Genomic DNA, 19,325 nt, shown 5'->3' on the forward strand with positions numbered 1-19,325 from the left:
TAATATAGCTGGATCTCCTTATTCAATACTTATTCAACTCTATCACAAGAAACACGGGTATAGCAAGCACATGGAACGATCACACCATACTGACATAAGTGCATTACATAATATAGCTGGATCTCCTTATTCAATACTTATTCAACTCTATCACAAGAAACACGGGTATAGCAAGCACATGGAACGATCACACCATACTGACATAAGTGCATTACATAATATAGCTGGATCTCCTTATTCAATACTTATTCAACTCTATCACAAGAAACACGGGTATAGCAAGCACATGGAACGATCACACCATACTGACATAAGTGCATTACATAATATAGCTGGATCTCCTTATTCAATACTTATTCAACTCTATCACAAGAAACACGGGTATAGCAAGCACATGGAACGATCACACCATACTGACATAAGTGCATTACATAATATAGCTGGATCTCCTTATTCAATACTTATTCAACTCTATCACAAGAAACACGGGTATAGCAAGCACATGGAACGATCACACCATACTGACATAAGTGCATTACATAATATAGCTGGATCTCCTTATTCAATACTTATTCAACTCTATCACAAGAAACACGGGTATAGCAAGCACATGGAACGATCACACCATACTGACATAAGTGCATTACATAATATAGCTGGATCTCCTTATTCAATACTGCTACTTCTTACCTTCACCTGACAAATTGCCAATTTTTATCAGCACAACTCACCACCAGTTTCTCAAGGAAATGATCAATTAGACATAAAAACTGGGAGCAGAAAATCGTTTGGGATAGATTTGCATCTGAATTCCATTTAATTTAAGCCATTTTAATAAAAATCAGGGACATTATTTGATTATCCTAAGTATTTCATATTTCATCCACTATCAACATTTAAAAAAAAACCTTTATCCAGTTATTTTTTTGATCCCATAAAGGGTTCTAAACTTTCGGAAGAGACCCTCTGCAGAGTAGACATGTGAGAACCAAGATACATCTCCAGGCAGGTTTTCTCCATTTGAACCATTCAGGTTTATTGACATCTCCATTTTGTTTTTCAGCATTGGTGATGGTAATGGGGAAATGTTCTCTTGGCAAACTAATCCATGTAAGTGTTTTGGTTGCAATGTTACAGTATATGTTAATGCACTGAACTCTCCAGCTAGAGATCCTATCTCTTTGACCTCCTGTTTATATTGACATATATTAGAAAACAGCACATAGTCCTTTAGGCCACTTTTTTGTGATGAACATGATACCCAAATTAAACTAAAGTTGCTGCTGCTTGGACATGATAGATATTCTTTTATTCACTGCATGTTCATTTGTCCACCCAGAAGTCTGTTACTTGCTATGACTGCATTTGCTTCCATTCCAGGCACCTAACATTCTCTGTGTACAAAGAAAATCCCACACATCATCTTTAACTCCCCAGACCCTTCATTCTAAAACCATCCCCAATGGTATATTTCATTTTCACTCTTGGATAAAAAACTGTCTCCCCTATCTATACTTATAACTTTAATTAATCTTCTACCACCCTTAACCTCCAATGTTCCAGAGAAAGCAACTTAAGTATGTCCAGCCTTTTTCCACAACACGAACTCCAATCCAGACAGCATCCTGATAAATCATCTTTGAACCCTTTCAAAAGTTTCCATACCCTTCCTGTATTAGGATAACCAAAATTGCACACAATATTCCAAATGCAGCCTATTGATATTGCATTAATTTGAATACTTTTTTATTTTGTTGCTGATGTAAAGTTGCCTGCTGGGTTCATTGAACTTTAGAGTTCATTTCAACTATTTAGCAGAACAAAATCATTTGTGTACGCTGATTCTGATATTATTTAGCATGGGAAAACCATGTGCTAGAAGTTGACTCAGTCCACATAATATCCTAACTTGGAAACAATCTCCGACACTGGGTCAAGATCTTGGAACTCCCTCTCTCACAGCATTGTGGTACACCCACACCTCAAAGACTGCAAGAAGGCAGCTCGCAGTCATGTTCTCAAGGAAACTTAGGGGTGAGCAATTAAATGCTGGCTCAGCCTGTGGAGCCCACATTCCTTAAATGAATTTAAGAACATCCTTATTTTGATATGCAAATTATTGATTGATCACTCCTAACATCAAATCTCATCATTATTCAGGTACCTTGATGTTCAGTGTGGCCCATCACGTCTCTCCATCCATCATGATCTCTGCCCCTCTGAATTGTAATTGTTGCCTCCCCATTTCTCCTTCGGTGAAGGCTTCATCTTTGAGCTGAGATCGTCGTCGATGTTGAGTTTATGATCAGACAAAGGAAAAATATTGAAGTGGTTTTCTCATTGCCTTCTTCAGTTGCACTGTCCATACTGGATGGGTCACCCATTAGTCAGCAGATTCATCTGCCCAGCAATTTCAGTTTTACAACCATAAATTCCAATTTGTAGAATCTGCTTGTAAAAACCACCCACCATCTGCCATCCATGGCTTTACGGGACCATAATGGGGAGGCTAAACAGGTACTACATCTTGCCCAAGGGTGATCTGCAGGCTATCAGATGGAAGGAGTGCCTAACACCTAATTTTTAAATTGGTGATTTTTTTTGCATTATATAAGCATTATAATATTTGTAGTTTGAGCAAGAGGGAAGAGGTTAAGTCAGCGATGACACTGCAGTTTCCGTTGTTTCCCGGTAGAAACAAGATATTAAAAAAATGTGCGTTGCAAATTCAAATCAGATATTAAAGAGGAGGAAAACTTTACTTGCCAGATTTGACCTCATCACCAACTCAGAATTTATCTTAAAAATAGGTGGTCTTTCCAGCATCTAGCTTGCCTATTTCAGAATGGAGTGTAAAATAGTGGAGATGCCTTGCTGTTTGCATGGTGATATATAATTACATCACTAGGTCACCAGGAGTCATCCCGGTGACCTTGTATATAAAGCAGTCCAGAGCTACAGTCTAGCCTTGCAGGTTTGTCTTGCAGAGTCAAGACCTCTTGTAATTCCACCACTCGGCCACCAGGGGTCATCTCGGTGACCTTGTCCATAAAGCAGTCCAGAGCTACAGTCTAGCCTTGCAGGTTTGTCTTGCAGAGTCAAGACCTCTTGTAATTCCACCACTCGGCCACCAGGGGTCATCTCGGTGACCTTGTCCATAAAGCAGTCCAGAGCTACAGTCTAGCCTTCCAGGTTTGTCCTGCAGAGAGACAAGACCTCTTAGTGTACATATTAGTTTATTATACTCGCACTGGTGGTGTGGTTATTGTCAGTACACAGGCATTAGAAACCAAGGGCTCTGCATGTTACAGTAACTTCTCTTTGGGGTCCCCAAACCAGCAATAACAACTTTTTAAACAGCAACATTGACATGTGAATCAGTTAAAGCACAAAACAATGTTTATTTTTTCACATAATTTTCATTGTTATGATGTTGAAGTTTCAACATGTTGCCCATTCAACTATAACTGAATTTATTTATCATTTCAGTCTTTTCTAAAATGAAAGATACTAATATCTTGCCTTCTTTGGATGAAAAGAATATGTCACCTTTGAGCTGGAAACCACGTCTTCATAATATCAAAACAGCTTCTGAGGTACAATATAATAGTTTATCAATAATACCCAGTGTGTTGTAAATATTATTCCATCTTCAGTTTAATCGGGGGTTTCCTGATGGTTGAGATTTAGTGTAATGTATTATGGTTACAGGCTTTTATATTCCTTTTTCAAATTAAACCAAAAGTGAGAGCTTCCATGTTCTACATTATCACAATCTTTTTTCAAAGCTTAATTAATGCACCATTTGCTTCCCAACTCCCTATTATGTTTCACTAAAAAATCCATGCAATATAAGAATACATTGATAAATTCCAGCACCTCGACAACAATATCTGTGAAACAAATAAACTGCTGTTATAAAAAAAAGGTGATTCATTAAGCATTACAGGAATGAAGTAAAAATGCAATGCAGAAGAATCTCAGCTGGGTAAACAGTTTTTTTATATAGAAAAGATAAAGACACATAACTAGCATTTCAGGCTTGAAGCCTACATGAAGGTTAAGCAAAATGTAACCAGGTGGTCAAGCAAATTGGTGTGGGCAGGGGGGAGGAGCACAGGCCCATAGAAGGAGGTAAATAGGTGGATAAGGGAGGGAGGGCACACTCTGGGTGAGGTTTTAAACTCCAGGCTCTGCTCCAGCTGATGGTTCAATAGAGAACTGCACAGGTCTGTTCATTTCTGATTTCTACACTGTTATATAGAAGTCAGAAACAAACTGGGGAATTAGATATTTAGATATCTGACCTCCCACATCACCACTGATGGGCAAATGCAAAGATAAAATTTCTAAATTGTTAAAGGCCAAGGTCATGGAATCCAGTAGCATAGGCTACCCCTCTGCTCTTCCTGCTTCATGGGATGGTTGAAGCAAACAGGCTTCCAGCCTGATGCATTATCAATAACTCAAAGGACGAGTTACAGAACTATAGCCTTTTATTTACAATAAATTTGAAGGTCATCCTGTGCTGTGACCCAGGCTTTTTGGGGAGGGGTTATGGATCCTTTATGCAAGGTCAAGAGGGAGGAGTCACAGGACAAGGCTGAGCCAGATTAATTAGTGTACCACAGCTCCATTGGTTTTGCCGGGCCATGAAACAGTGAGGCGACAAGGACAGCATGTGGGACATTAGGGTTAGACAAGAGCAGGTAATAGGCCAGAGATAAGAAATTCTCCTGACCCCCTCAATGTTCTTTTATTTTGTGGAATCTGTCATACTTACTCACTAACCCGTGTATCTTTATCTGATTCTCCTTCTTAATGTCACATATAACTTGAGCATCCTGATCAAATGAAAAAGAATACCAAGTTACCAGTTTTCCTAGAGAGAGCGATAGACATAATATTGTGGTCTAACTAGTGATATCAAATAACATTTCTTTATTTTGTATCTCTGACCAGACGACTCCATTTAATTTCTGATTGTTGCTAATTCATATTAGTCTTAAAATATTATAAAATGCACAGTATTATTCTGAAGTCCTTCCATTATCCCATTCTCAGCCAAACAGCTCCTCTGACACTGAATGTAGCTTCCTATTTCAACCCAAAATTAGGTCTTGGGTTTCCTATTATGTGTAGATTTAAATGACATAATTTAGCATTCCTGATAAAAGTGTTTTTTTTTTTAAGATGAAAATTGAAAGACCATCATTCAAAAGGAGTGGAAATGATTCAGAAATACCATAAACAATCAACCTGCCATTGACAAACTTCAAGTTATCTCAGGCATGAAGTTTTCACTGCACTATAAATCTGTTGCAGGGTGTTCATTAATCAAATACACATACTTGAATACATTTTGAATTACTTTTACTCGGCTTTGTTTTCTTGTATTCATTTAAAATGTTGATAAATTAGTCATTAATACTCTCAAATTAGTCTTAAATATTCTCTATGATAATGATGCTACTGAATCTCAATTTATTTAGTTATTAGGTTTGTATTGTTCATAGAGGCACTTTATCATTTGTTACTTTGAAAATGTTACAATACATACGAGAGTAACTAGATAAGTTGTCAATGCAGTACATGCTTTTGTCAACACTAAAATCCCTCAATATACATGTTGAAATTTACAATAATGTATTTGATGTGAATAATAAAGCAAATGTAATGTTTTAGATATGATTTTTGGGATAAAATATAATTTGAATGTGAATAATATGGTTAATTTTATAACGGTGACATTATAAATTCACCAGAACTTAAATACATTAATCATTTTAAGGGAAATAATTCTTAAGTTCAATTCCAAATATTATAATTTCATATATTTAAATAAAGCAAACAATTGATAAAATCAGTGTACATTTTTTGTTTGCAACTAGGATGCCAATAATATTAGGCTATATTTATTTCCTATCTTCTCTAGTTTTTCTACTGAGTTCCTTACTATCTATCTCTTTCCTCCTTTAGCCTAGATGCTGAACAATTTATTCTTTCTCTCTCCTCTAAGTGTATTATTTCTGCTCACATGTGTGTCTTTAACTCCCTTAAAGTGGCAACACAAGTGAATAGGAATGGTAAAGAAAGCATATGGCAGGGATGACCAAACCTATTTAACATAACAGCCACATACAATAAACTTCAGAAGTTTGAGAGCTGCAAAGTATTAAAAAAAGGTCTTTTGAATCTTGCATGCACATTTTTCTACAAAAATTGTATATAAAAATAGATTTACATATGTAATTTTCAAACTGCTATTTTGTATTAGTTTCAATAATCAAAAAGTACATACACTGTATATACTGTACACGTGTAATAGTCTAATTTTGTGGACCAATTTTTCGGGTGGACTACAAGACACTACTTTTGACTGCAGTAAGTACTTGTGTTATTCAGAGCATTGGGAGCTTGAATGGGCAGGCTGGCAGCCAGGGACGAGGCAAGAGTCTGCATAGGGAGCTCAGATGGGTAGCAAGTCCACATTTGGGGCGTTAGGAGCTCAGATGAACAGGAGGGTGGCCAGGGACTAGGCTAGAGTTTACAATCAGGAGCTTGGATGGGTGGGCCGCCAGGCCTACGTGATACATGAGAGTCTGCGGTTGGGGCATCGGGAGCACGGATGGGAGAGCAGCCAGAGCATCAAGACCTTAGGTGGTTGTGGCAGCAGGAAACTGCATGAGAGGGTGGCCATTTCCCAAGTGAGATTCCACAGATGGGGCATTGGGAACTTGGATGGACAGGTGGCTGGAGCCTTGGTTGAGAGACTGTGGTCAGGACATAAGGAGCTTGAACGTGCGGGCATCTGAGGCCAAGAGTACGGGATTGGGGTGTTGGGATCTTGGCAAAAATCCGCAGTCATGTGCAGCTCTTTGACATATAATACCTGGCTCATACGATTCCTGTCTCAGCCAACATATTTCTGCTCATCATATGCTAAGAACCACCATTTGGCCACCCCTGGCATATGACATGTTTACCTCCATCAATAAGGGCATAGTTTAACAGTTGGGAAGTCATTTTGCAGCTGCATAAAACTTTGATTTGACCACATTTGGAATATTGTGTCCAGTACAGGCCACCACACTAAGGAAGATGCAATGCCTTTGGAAAATGGTACAGAAGAGGTTCACACCAGAACATTACCTGGATTGGTGTATTAGCTATATGGGGATGTTGGACAAATCTGGATGTTTTTTTCCAGGAGTAACCTGATGAAGGTATATCAAAAAGAAGGCTGTAGATGCTGGGAACGAGTGCATTACACAAACGTGCTGTATAAAGTCCGCAGATCACGTTGCATCCAGAGGAAGCTTATACATTGACAAAAGGACCCAAGCCTTTACTTCCTATGGATGCTGTGGGACCTTCTGAGTTTCTGCAGCAAATTTGTGTATTGTGCAGAGATATTTAAAATTATGAGAGAATATGGGTGAAAATCTGAGCAGCTTTAAAGAATATGTTTAAGTTTAATGGAAAAGTTTAAAAGGAAATTTGTGTGCTTTTTGTTTACACACAGAGAGCAGTAAGAGTTGTCAAGTGGAAGCTTGACTTGTCTGGATAGTAAGCAAAACTTTTCACTGTAGCTCGATAAAAATTACAATAAATAATTGAATTCAATTCAGATATGATAGCAATAAATGTGCAGGCAGATGGGATTTCTTTAGATGGAATCATGGTCATTACAGGCAATTATAGGTTAACGCAGCCATTCACAATTTTTTTTAGCTCTATCCCCTTTAGGACTCTTCTCAAAGTTCATGGGGCCCTTTCCCTGTGAAGCAGTCAAGGTTAGTTGTATTCATCTGTACTTCTCTTCCACAGACTGCACAAATTTTTTTTTTATATGTGATTTCTATCTGTGCCCCCCCCCCCCCCCCCACCTTTTAAAATAAAGACAATTTGCTTGTTTCACCTCTCTGGTATGATATTACATACAATTAACTGCTCTCATTTCACTGTACGTCAAGACGTTTCTATGGACACCTCTCATTCTATTATTACAATGTACAAGTGAACAATCAACCTACCACACACAAAGCAGGAACTATTTTTGAGGCAACATTAAGTCAAACTCCAATGAAACAATACCCATACAGATTCCAATCAGGGACTCATGGTGGGATGTGACAATGTCGAGCTATTGTCTATTTGAAACCAAGACAGATTTTTGGAATCTAGTGGTGCTGTTCTCAAGCTATGTACCTCCCACTTCGACATGGGCATCAAGTAAAACACAACTGCATTCTGGGAGTCATCTTGATGGGTGAGAGTTGATGGCCATATGCAAAAGCTCAAAAATACCTACTGGCTACGCACATGATTGCAGCGGCAAATCAGTCCCACTTGTTACATGCTGGTTACATGCTTGCCCTCTACCTGGCCTTCCTAGAGGGGTGTCCATTCACTGCCTGTACCGATCACAAGCTGCTCAAGTTCGTCTTCGCAAAATCTATCGACCCATGATCCGCCCAACAGTAGAGGCACTTATCCTACATCTCTGAGTTCAGCACCAGTATTTGAAACCTGACAGGGAAACACAACGTTGCCGCCGATGCGCAGACTAGTTTAGACAACCAAATAAAAGATAAAATTGCAAATCCAATTTATATCCTGTTTTCATTTTCTATCAAAATTACAGCATTTAACTATGACTATGGAGCATGGACACAAATTGGTCTCAAGTCCAAATCGGTGAAGCAATTTGAAGAAAGGGATGTAGACCAGTGTTGTCCATACTGTAAGCACAGCCTAACAACTTTTGGAACAAATCATCTGTTGTTTATTGTGAAGTACTTTGTAATCATTAAGATGAAGGGTCTACAGAATTACAGGGATGCTATTATACTGGATAGAAAATTGGCTGATAGGCAGAAAGAAAGGGGTTGAAATTAATGGATCCCATTCAGGATGGCTGCCTGTAACAAGCAGTGTTTCACAGGGGTCAGACTTGGGGCCACTGTTGTTTACAATTTAATTAACAATTTGGATTATGGAATGAATGATTTTGTGGCCAAATTTGCAGATGACACTAAGGTAGGTGGCGGAGCAGGAAGTGTTGAAGAAACCGTAAAATTGCAGAAGGATAGAGACAGATTTGGAGACTGGGCCAAAATATGGCAGATGAAGTTCAATGTTGAGAAGTGTTCAGCTCTACATTTTGGTACTTGAAATAAACAGGCAGAGAACTATTTGGATGGGGAGAAAATTCAAACCTCAGAGGTGCAAAGACTCTCACTTTGACAAGCCATGGTATCTGCCTGTTCCAATAGATGTCATCATAACAGCGTCAAAGAAAAGCATGGTAACCTGCCTATTTGACTATCGGCCAGTGGCAGTCACATCCACAGTGTGGAATTGTTTTGAAGGATTGGTGTTGAAGCATATCAGCTCAAGTCTGAGTGGCAATATGGATCCATTCCAATTTCCTTACCACAGCAACAGAACTACAGCAGATGCCATCTCACTGGCTCTACCCAAATTCCCTGGAACATCTGCGTCAGCATTCTCTTTATTGACTACAATTCAATATTCAATACCATAATTTCCTCAAAAATGATCAACAAACTCCAAGATCTGGGCCTCAATGCCCGACTATGAAATTGCATTCTGGATTTCCTCCCTCCAGACCCCAGTCAGTGAGGATAGGCAAAAGTATCTCCTCCACAGTCTCCATTAGCACCACAGGGATGCATTCTTAGCCCCTTGCTCTCCTCACTTTCCACCTGTGACGGCGTGTCTCAGTTTGTCAACAATACCAAATGTACGTTTGCTGACGACACTACAGTAGTGGGCTATATAAAAGGAGACAATAAGTCAGCGTACAAAAGGGTGATTAAAATCCTGACTGAATAGGGTACTGACAACAACCTCTCACTCAATGTCACCAAGACTAAAGAGCTGATTGAAGACTTTAGGAAAGAAAAACCAGAGGTGTACGATCCAGTGATCACTGGGGAGGAAATCAGAAGTCGAGAGGTGAGCAAAATTAAATTCCTGGGGGTTCTCACCCATCATATTGATGCCATTGTGAAGAAAGCATGTCAGCACCTCTACTTACTCAGGAGTTTATGGAGGTTCGGTATGTCATCAGAAACCTTGACAAACTTCTACATATATGTAGTGGAAAGTGTCCTGACCGGCTGCATCACAGCCTGGTGTTGGGGTACTAATACCTCTGAGCAGAAAGCCCTGCAAAAGGTATATGATACTGTTCTGGATCTTTAAAGATGAATTAGTGAACTGATAAATATTCCTCACATATTTAGGAAAATTGATAAGCTAAATAAGACAGTGTATTGCCACAAGGTGGGGAGACTACAATTTACAAAGCACAATTAATTTTTTACAAAAGGTAGTATTAATTTTATACATCAGAATGACAGATTTTTGTTAATCATAATTATCAAGGATGACAGTGATAGGGTTCTTTATCTATGTCTCTCTCCTGTCCCTTTGAGGTGTTAACTTTGTTTCTGTGTTCACCAGTCTAATATGGGACTACAACCTTCTAACCCAAACATGAATGAACAATTCTAATTTGTGTTTTAGTTTCAACCTAAGGCTTTTAATAAGTATCAATGTAAATCTCCTTACCAACCAGAAACAGAACTGCTTTCATTATGCTTCAAGTCTACAATAGCCCGTGTTACATGACAAAATAATTGGATCATAATGCAGTCTGCACATCGATCAGCAATAATCTTTATGTCTGTAAAGTGAAACACAGAGACAGGTTGACAAATTTCTGCCTAATAAGCTGATTGGGGGTAAAATACTATTTTAAATGCCAACATTGTATTAAAATGTCAACAAGGAGTGGTCAGCAGTGAACAAAACTGAAAAGAGTGGAGAGTGATTTACAAGAAATAGTCTAGTGAACTAAACAAGAATGGAGATTGCAAGGCAAACAAAACTAAAGGAAGGGAATAAACAGGAAAGAAATATGATAATTAGAACTGCTATCAAAATGAACCAGTTGTACAGCTGAGTATACAGGAGGGATTTAAGAAACAGAACTGAAAGTTAGGAACCATAGATATCACTAAGAAAAGCCTACCAAAAAAAATCAGACTGGAAGCTAAGTATTTTGGGGTATACAAAGATTACAAAAAAGGGAGAGAGAGGGGAAAAGGAAATGGTGAAGCGATACTCATAACCAATTTAAGTAAGGCAATATAATAACACAGCTGTTAGTAAAATCAATATGGATCGAGAGACAAAGGTAATAATCAGACCAAATGTTATAACAAAGTAGGTCTTGAAATTCATGCACATGACACAGAAACACAAATTTCTTAAGTGAAACATCTTCAGAATGATTTGAATTTCATTTCACCAATTTGCAACTTTAACAGGCACACATTCATGTGATTTCCATATCAGAGATATAATTCCTGTCCAAACTAACTTGCATGTTCTAAGATACACCAATCATCATTGAATCACATGGCTTGGAACAGAACCTTTGTCCATGCCAATAATGTTTGCATTCTATTTTCCAGTATATCCTTCTAAATCCCTTCATATTCAGATTTATTGTCAGAGTACATGCACGACATCACATACAACCCTGAGATTATTTTTCTTGTGGGTGAGGTAGAATTACCACTTGATGATAGTGAAAAAAAATATACATATAAACATACACATGTAAACAATTAATGAAATGTAAACTTACTGTGCAATACAGAGAGGAAAAAATACAATAGAGTTCAAAAGTAAGAGTTTGTGGTGGCTCACCACAAGGCAGGCGAACCTGCCCCACTTGTAAGCCACACGGCGGGGCAGCCGGCCAAAATGCCGCCGTCGGGGCTTTCCCTTCCTTCCAGCTCGGGGCTCAGAAACCCGCGCTTGGGGACCGGGTGACATCAGCGCCCTCCAGCGCGGTTCTCAGCCAGGTCCGGGCTGGGAGTATAAGTGCAGCCCAGCAGCCTGCAATAAACTCATCTGCTCACTGAGCTCAACCCGTCTGGTTGCGTGTGTTATTGCAGGAGCATTGTAGCTGCCGCTACAATTGGTGGCCCCGATTGGTTTTTAAAAATTTTTTATTTTTCACACTATGAACCATACTGACCAAAATACACACAAACATTTCCCTCTTGAATATACACAGTGTCATTTTCTCCTCTTGTACCCCCTCCCTTCCCTCCCTCCTTCACCCCCCTCCCCACCCACTAAACGTTCAACATGTATGATACATTAAACCCATTAAATAATGTCATCAAACAATGTCATAAACAAGAAAATTGTGTCATCTACTTTTACACACTGGGTCAGTTCAATCGTCTTTGAACCCATCATGAGTGAGCCTGGGATCAGTGCTATAACTGTGAAACTGTCTGAATTCTGGGTTCAGGAGCCGGAGACCTGGTTCGACCACGCGTAGGCCCAGTTTCACCTCCGCCAGATTTCATCTGACACGACCAAATTCTACCTTGTGGTCGCTGCCCTGGACCAGGCCACCGCCAGATGCGTGCTGCAACTTGTTCAGCACCCACCCGCTGAGGACAAGTACGAGACCATCAAGCAAGTGCTTACCGGGTCCCTCAGACTATCCAGACACCAGCGTGCCACTCGGGTGCTGCACCTCGACGCCCTGGGAAACAGGTCCCGGATGGAACTGATGGACGACATGTTCGCGCTTATGGGTGAGTACACCAACTGCCCACTTTTCGAGTGCATCTTCCTCGAACATATGCCCGGTGACAACCGCCCGCTGCTGGTCCAGGTGAGGTTCACTGACCCGAGGAAGGTCACCCAGAAGGCCCAAGAGCTATGGCTCCAACGATTCTCGCAAGGCTCAGTGGTCCAGCAGGTCACGAGGCATGGGCACAACTATGCCAGGCCCACCCCAAGCGCTGTGGTAGAGCACCCGGCCCCTGCAGGGGCCCCCCAAAAGCATAACCAAGGCCACAGCATCTGCTTCAGGCCTCTGCTTCTACCACCAGCACTGGGAAGCCAAAGCTCGGAAGTGTCGTCAGCCCTGCTTGTTCCAGGGAAACGACCAGGCTGGCCACTGTTAATGGCTGCGGCAGCTGGCCAAGGATACAGCCTTATCTACCTGTGGGACTAAGTCAGCGGCCGGTGGTTCCTCATTGACACTGGAGCCCAAATCAGCATCATACCGGCCACAGCCATCAAATCCAGGAACCGACCTCGTGGACCTCTCCTCCATGCGGCCAACGCAATGGCAATCCGGACGTATGGAGACAAGACAGTCCACTTCCAGATCAGCCAACGGAATTTCACATGGAGGTTCACAATCTCGTCTGTCCCGACTGCCATCCTGGGTGCAGACTTCCTCCTTGCACATGGGCTTCTGGTGGACATTTGAGGTAGGCACCTGGTGGACGCCCGTACCTTCCAGGCCGTTCGGCTCGATGCCTCCCGCTCAGAGCAATCACAGATGGCCACGATCAGCATGCCCAGAGATGAGTTCCAGCAGATTCTGGATGAGTTCCTGACACTCCTCATACCACAGTTCTCCGCTGCCTCACCACTCCATGGGGTGTTCCACCACATCCCCAACCAGGGCCCGCCGGTTCATGCCAAGGCATGCCGGCTCCCACCTGACTAGCTCTACGTAGGAAAGGAGGAGTTTTCACACCTGTTGGAGCTGGGGATCAGCTGAAGCCCATGGGCCTCGCCTCTCCACCTGGTCCCGAAAGCCTCTGGTGGCTGGCATCCCTGCAGAGACTATCGATGGCTCAATGAGGCGACCATTCCTGACCGTTACCCCATCATTCACATCCAGAACTTTAGGGCCAACATGCATGGCACGAGGGTCTTCTGCAAGGTTGACCTGCTGCGCAGATATCACCAGATCCCAGTACACCCTGAGGACATACCCAAGACGGCCATCATCACCCCCTTTGGCCTGTTCGAATTCCTATGCATGCCGTTCGGGCTCAAGAACAACGCTTAGACCTTCCAGCACCTCATGGACTCTGTGGGCAGTGACTTGGATTTCATCTTTATTTACTTGGACAACATCCTTGTCGCGAGCAAGGACTAGGTGCAACACAAGGCTCACCTACATGCCCTTTTCTCCCGGCTGGCCGACTTCAGCCTTACCATCAACCTGGCAAAGTGCCAGTCCGGGAAAGAGTCCATGCAGTTCCTGGGCCATACCATCACGGCCAAAGGAGCCACTCCCGCCGCTGCGAAGGTTGCCGCTATCAGGGAGTTCCCACGCCCGAACAGCTTCAAAGGGCTGCAGGAGATCGTAGGTATGGTCAACTTTTACAACCTCTTCATCCCGGTAGCTGCACGCATCATGCAGCCGCTGTTCGCCCTCATTGCAGCCAAGCACAAGATGTTCGCTTGGAACCCGGAAGCCTGCACCACATTCGAGGCCACCAAGGACACCCTGATGAAGGCCGCCATGCTCACCCACCCGCACACCAACCTGCATATGGTACTCTCTGTCGATGCCTCTGCCACAGCCGTCGGTGCCGTCCTAGAGTAGCAGGTGAATGGGCATTGAAAGCCGCTGGCATTCTTCAGCCCGCCAGAACGCAAGTATAGTGCCTTTGACTGCGAGTTACTGGGCATGTATCTGGCGGTACGGCATTTCCTCTATTTTTTGGAGTGGAGGACCTTTACCATCTTCACCGACCACAAACCCCTCACCCTGGCACTCGCGATGGCAAAGGATCCCTGGTTGGCCCACCAGCAGCATCACCTCTCCTTCTTGTTGGAATTTACCACCGACATTTGGCACAAGGCGGGGAAAGACAATGTGGTTGCTGATGTACTCTCGCAACCGGCCATCTACGCGTTGACTCCTGGCCTCGACTTCAACCAGCTCGCCCGGGACCAGGAAGATGATAAGGAGACGAGAGCCTTCAAGACCGCCATCACGGGCTTGCGGTTCCGAGATCTCCCGACTCCGAGCGGCGAAGGCACCATTCCATACAATATCTCCTTGGGCACCCCACGGCCAGTGGTTCCGCAGCAGTGGCGCAGGCAGGTCTTCCATCACATCCACCCATCAGGTCCACGATCTGGATGGTGGCAGAACAGTTCGTATGGCATGGTCTGCACCGTCACTTTAAGTCGGCACTCATGGCCTGCCTCACCAGTCCTGACCGGTCAGACGAACTGCCTTGGGTGCTCCTGGGCATCCGCTCCACTCCCAAGGAAGATCTGCAGGCATCATCAGCTGAGCTGCTCTACGGTGCGCTGCTGGCACCACCTGGTGAGTTCATCAATGCACTTCACAATCCCCAGCAGTCACCGCACGAACTACTTCCTCACCTCAGTGCATGCTTGGACTCCTTCGAAGTTGGAGTTCGAGCTGCTTTCCGTGGAGTTCGTTTTCATTCGGCGGGGCCCGACCACGACACCTCTGCAGCGACCATACGAGGGGCTGTACAGGGTTATACAGCGTTCAGGCTTGACATTCATGCTGGACTTGGGCGGCAGGCATAAGCTGTTTACCATAGACAGGCTTAAGCCAGCGCACCTCAATTGCACCGAGCCCATGATCATTGCCCAGCCCAAGAAGCGAGGCCGCCTGGCAAAAAAAGACATTGGCGCCGGTTCTGGGGGGGACTGTGTAGTGGCTTACCACAAGCCAGGCGAACTGGCCCCGCTTGTAAGCCACGCGGCAGGGCAGCCGGCCAAAATAGCGTCGTCGGGGGTTTCTCTTCCTTCCAGCTCGGGGCTCAGAAACCCGCGCTTGGGGACCGGGTGACATCAGCGCCCTCCAGCGCGGTTCTCAGCCAGGTCCGGGCTGGGAGTATAAGTGCAGCCCAGCAGCCTGCAATAAACTCATCTGCTCACTGAGCTCAACCCGTCTGGTTGCGTGTGTTATTGCAGGAGCATTGTAGCTGCCGCTACAATTGGTGGCCCCGATTGGTTTTTAAAAATTTTTTATTTTTCACACTATGAACCATACTGACCAAAATACACACAAACATTTCCCTCTTGAATATACACAGTGTCATTTTCTCCTCTTGTACCCCCTCCCTTCCCTCCCTCCTTCACCCCCCTCCCCACCCACTAAACGTTCAACATGTATGATACATTAAACCCATTAAATAATGTCATCAAACAATGTCATAAACAAGAAAATTGTGTCATCTACTTTTACACACTGGGTCAGTTCAATCGTCTTTGAACCCATCATGAGTGAGCCTGGGATCAGTGCTATAACTGTGAAACTGTCTGAATTCTGGGTTCAGGAGCCGGAGACCTGGTTCGACCACGCGTAGGCCCAGTTTCACCTCCGCCAGATTTCATCTGACACGACCAAATTCTACCTTGTGGTCGCTGCCCTGGACCAGGCCACCGCCAGATGCGTGCTGCAACTTGTTCAGCACCCACCCGCTGAGGACAAGTACGAGACCATCAAGCAAGTGCTTACCGGGTCCCTCAGACTATCCAGACACCAGCGTGCCACTCGGGTGCTGCACCTCGACGCCCTGGGAAACAGGTCCCGGATGGAACTGATGGACGACATGTTCGCGCTTATGGGTGAGTACACCAACTGCCCACTTTTCGAGTGCATCTTCCTCGAACATATGCCCGGTGACAACCGCCCGCTGCTGGTCCAGGTGAGGTTCACTGACCCGAGGAAGGTCACCCAGAAGGCCCAAGAGCTATGGCTCCAACGATTCTCGCAAGGCTCAGAGGTCCAGCAGGTCACGAGGCATGGGCACAACTATGCCAGGCCCACCCCAAGCGCTGTGGTAGAGCACCCGGCCCCTGCAGGGGCCCCCCAAAAGCATAACCAAGGCCACAGCATCTGCTTCAGGCCTCTGCTTCTACCACCAGCACTGGGAAGCCAAAGCTCGGAAGTGTCGTCAGCCCTGCTTGTTCCAGGGAAACGACCAGGCTGGCCACTGTTAATGGCTGCGGCAGCTGGCCAAGGATACAGCCTTATCTACCTGTGGGACTAAGTCAGCGGCCGGTGGTTCCTCATTGACACTGGAGCCCAAATCAGCATCATACCGGCCACAGCCATCAAATCCAGGAACCGACCTCGTGGACCTCTCCTCCATGCGGCCAACGCAATGGCAATCCGGACGTATGGAGACAAGACAGTCCACTTCCAGATCAGCCAACGGAATTTCACATGGAGGTTCACAATCTCGTCTGTCCCGACTGCCATCCTGGGTGCAGACTTCCTCCTTGCACATGGGCTTCTGGTGGACATTTGAGGTAGGCACCTGGTGGACGCCCGTACCTTCCAGGCCGTTCGGCTCGATGCCTCCCGCTCAGAGCAATCACAGATGGCCACGATCAGCATGCCCAGAGATGAGTTCCAGCAGATTCTGGATGAGTTCCTGACACTCCTCATACCACAGTTCTCCGCTGCCTCACCACTCCATGGGGTGTTCCACCACATCCCCAACCAGGGCCCGCCGGTTCATGCCAAGGCATGCCGGCTCCCACCTGACTAGCTCTACGTAGGAAAGGAGGAGTTTTCACACCTGTTGGAGCTGGGGATCAGCTGAAGCCCATGGGCCTCGCCTCTCCACCTGGTCCCGAAAGCCTCTGGTGGCTGGCATCCCTGCAGAGACTATCGATGGCTCAATGAGGCGACCATTCCTGACCGTTACCCCATCATTCACATCCAGAACTTTAGGGCCAACATGCATGGCACGAGGGTCTTCTGCAAGGTTGACCTGCTGCGCAGATATCACCAGATCCCAGTACACCCTGAGGACATACCCAAGACGGCCATCATCACCCCCTTTGGCCTGTTCGAATTCCTATGCATGCCGTTCGGGCTCAAGAACAACGCTTAGACCTTCCAGCACCTCATGGACTCTGTGGGCAGTGACTTGGATTTCATCTTTATTTACTTGGACAACATCCTTGTCGCGAGCAAGGACTAGGTGCAACACAAGGCTCACCTACATGCCCTTTTCTCCCGGCTGGCCGACTTCAGCCTTACCATCAACCTGGCAAAGTGCCAGTCCGGGAAAGAGTCCATGCAGTTCCTGGGCCATACCATCACGGCCAAAGGAGCCACTCCCGCCGCTGCGAAGGTTGCCGCTATCAGGGAGTTCCCACGCCCGAACAGCTTCAAAGGGCTGCAGGAGATCGTAGGTATGGTCAACTTTTACAACCTCTTCATCCCGGTAGCTGCACGCATCATGCAGCCGCTGTTCGCCCTCATTGCAGCCAAGCACAAGATGTTCGCTTGGAACCCGGAAGCCTGCACCACATTCGAGGCCACCAAGGACACCCTGATGAAGGCCGCCATGCTCACCCACCCGCACACCAACCTGCATATGGTACTCTCTGTCGATGCCTCTGCCACAGCCGTCGGTGCCGTCCTAGAGTAGCAGGTGAATGGGCATTGAAAGCCGCTGGCATTCTTCAGCCCGCCAGAACGCAAGTATAGTGCCTTTGACTGCGAGTTACTGGGCATGTATCTGGCGGTACGGCATTTCCTCTATTTTTTGGAGTGGAGGACCTTTACCATCTTCACCGACCACAAACCCCTCACCCTGGCACTCGCGATGGCAAAGGATCCCTGGTTGGCCCACCAGCAGCATCACCTCTCCTTCTTGTTGGAATTTACCACCGACATTTGGCACAAGGCGGGGAAAGACAATGTGGTTGCTGATGTACTCTCGCAACCGGCCATCTACGCGTTGACTCCTGGCCTCGACTTCAACCAGCTCGCCCGGGACCAGGAAGATGATAAGGAGACGAGAGCCTTCAAGACCGCCATCACGGGCTTGCGGTTCCGAGATCTCCCGACTCCGAGCGGCGAAGGCACCATTCCATACAATATCTCCTTGGGCACCCCACGGCCAGTGGTTCCGCAGCAGTGGCGCAGGCAGGTCTTCCATCACATCCACCCATCAGGTCCACGATCTGGATGGTGGCAGAACAGTTCGTATGGCATGGTCTGCACCGTCACTTTAAGTCGGCACTCATGGCCTGCCTCACCAGTCCTGACCGGTCAGACGAACTGCCTTGGGTGCTCCTGGGCATCCGCTCCACTCCCAAGGAAGATCTGCAGGCATCATCAGCTGAGCTGCTCTACGGTGCGCTGCTGGCACCACCTGGTGAGTTCATCAATGCACTTCACAATCCCCAGCAGTCACCGCACGAACTACTTCCTCACCTCAGTGCATGCTTGGACTCCTTCGAAGTTGGAGTTCGAGCTGCTTTCCGTGGAGTTCGTTTTCATTCGGCGGGGCCCGACCACGACACCTCTGCAGCGACCATACGAGGGGCTGTACAGGGTTATACAGCGTTCAGGCTTGACATTCATGCTGGACTTGGGCGGCAGGCATAAGCTGTTTACCATAGACAGGCTTAAGCCAGCGCACCTCAATTGCACCGAGCCC

The 19,325-nt window shown here is 45.3% G+C and overlaps 1 protein-coding gene across 1 annotated transcript in view; it reads left to right on the plus strand.

Annotated features, from left to right (window-relative positions):
• Nucleotides 1-5,681, plus strand: part of LOC138743597 (fibrillin-1-like) — a 129,081-nt gene extending 123,400 nt beyond the window's left edge. The window contains exons 52-54 of the mRNA XM_069899111.1: nucleotides 1,064-1,110; nucleotides 3,490-3,596; nucleotides 5,194-5,681. Of these exons, the coding sequence (XP_069755212.1) occupies nucleotides 1,064-1,110; nucleotides 3,490-3,596; nucleotides 5,194-5,250 (211 nt within the window). The 3' untranslated portion in view covers nucleotides 5,251-5,681. The remainder of the gene's footprint in view (nucleotides 1-1,063; nucleotides 1,111-3,489; nucleotides 3,597-5,193) is intronic.
• Nucleotides 5,682-19,325: the final 13,644 nt, after the last annotated feature.

Source organism: Narcine bancroftii, chromosome 9 (genome assembly GCF_036971445.1).
Source record: "Narcine bancroftii isolate sNarBan1 chromosome 9, sNarBan1.hap1, whole genome shotgun sequence".
Taxonomy (NCBI): Eukaryota; Metazoa; Chordata; class Chondrichthyes; order Torpediniformes; family Narcinidae; genus Narcine; species Narcine bancroftii.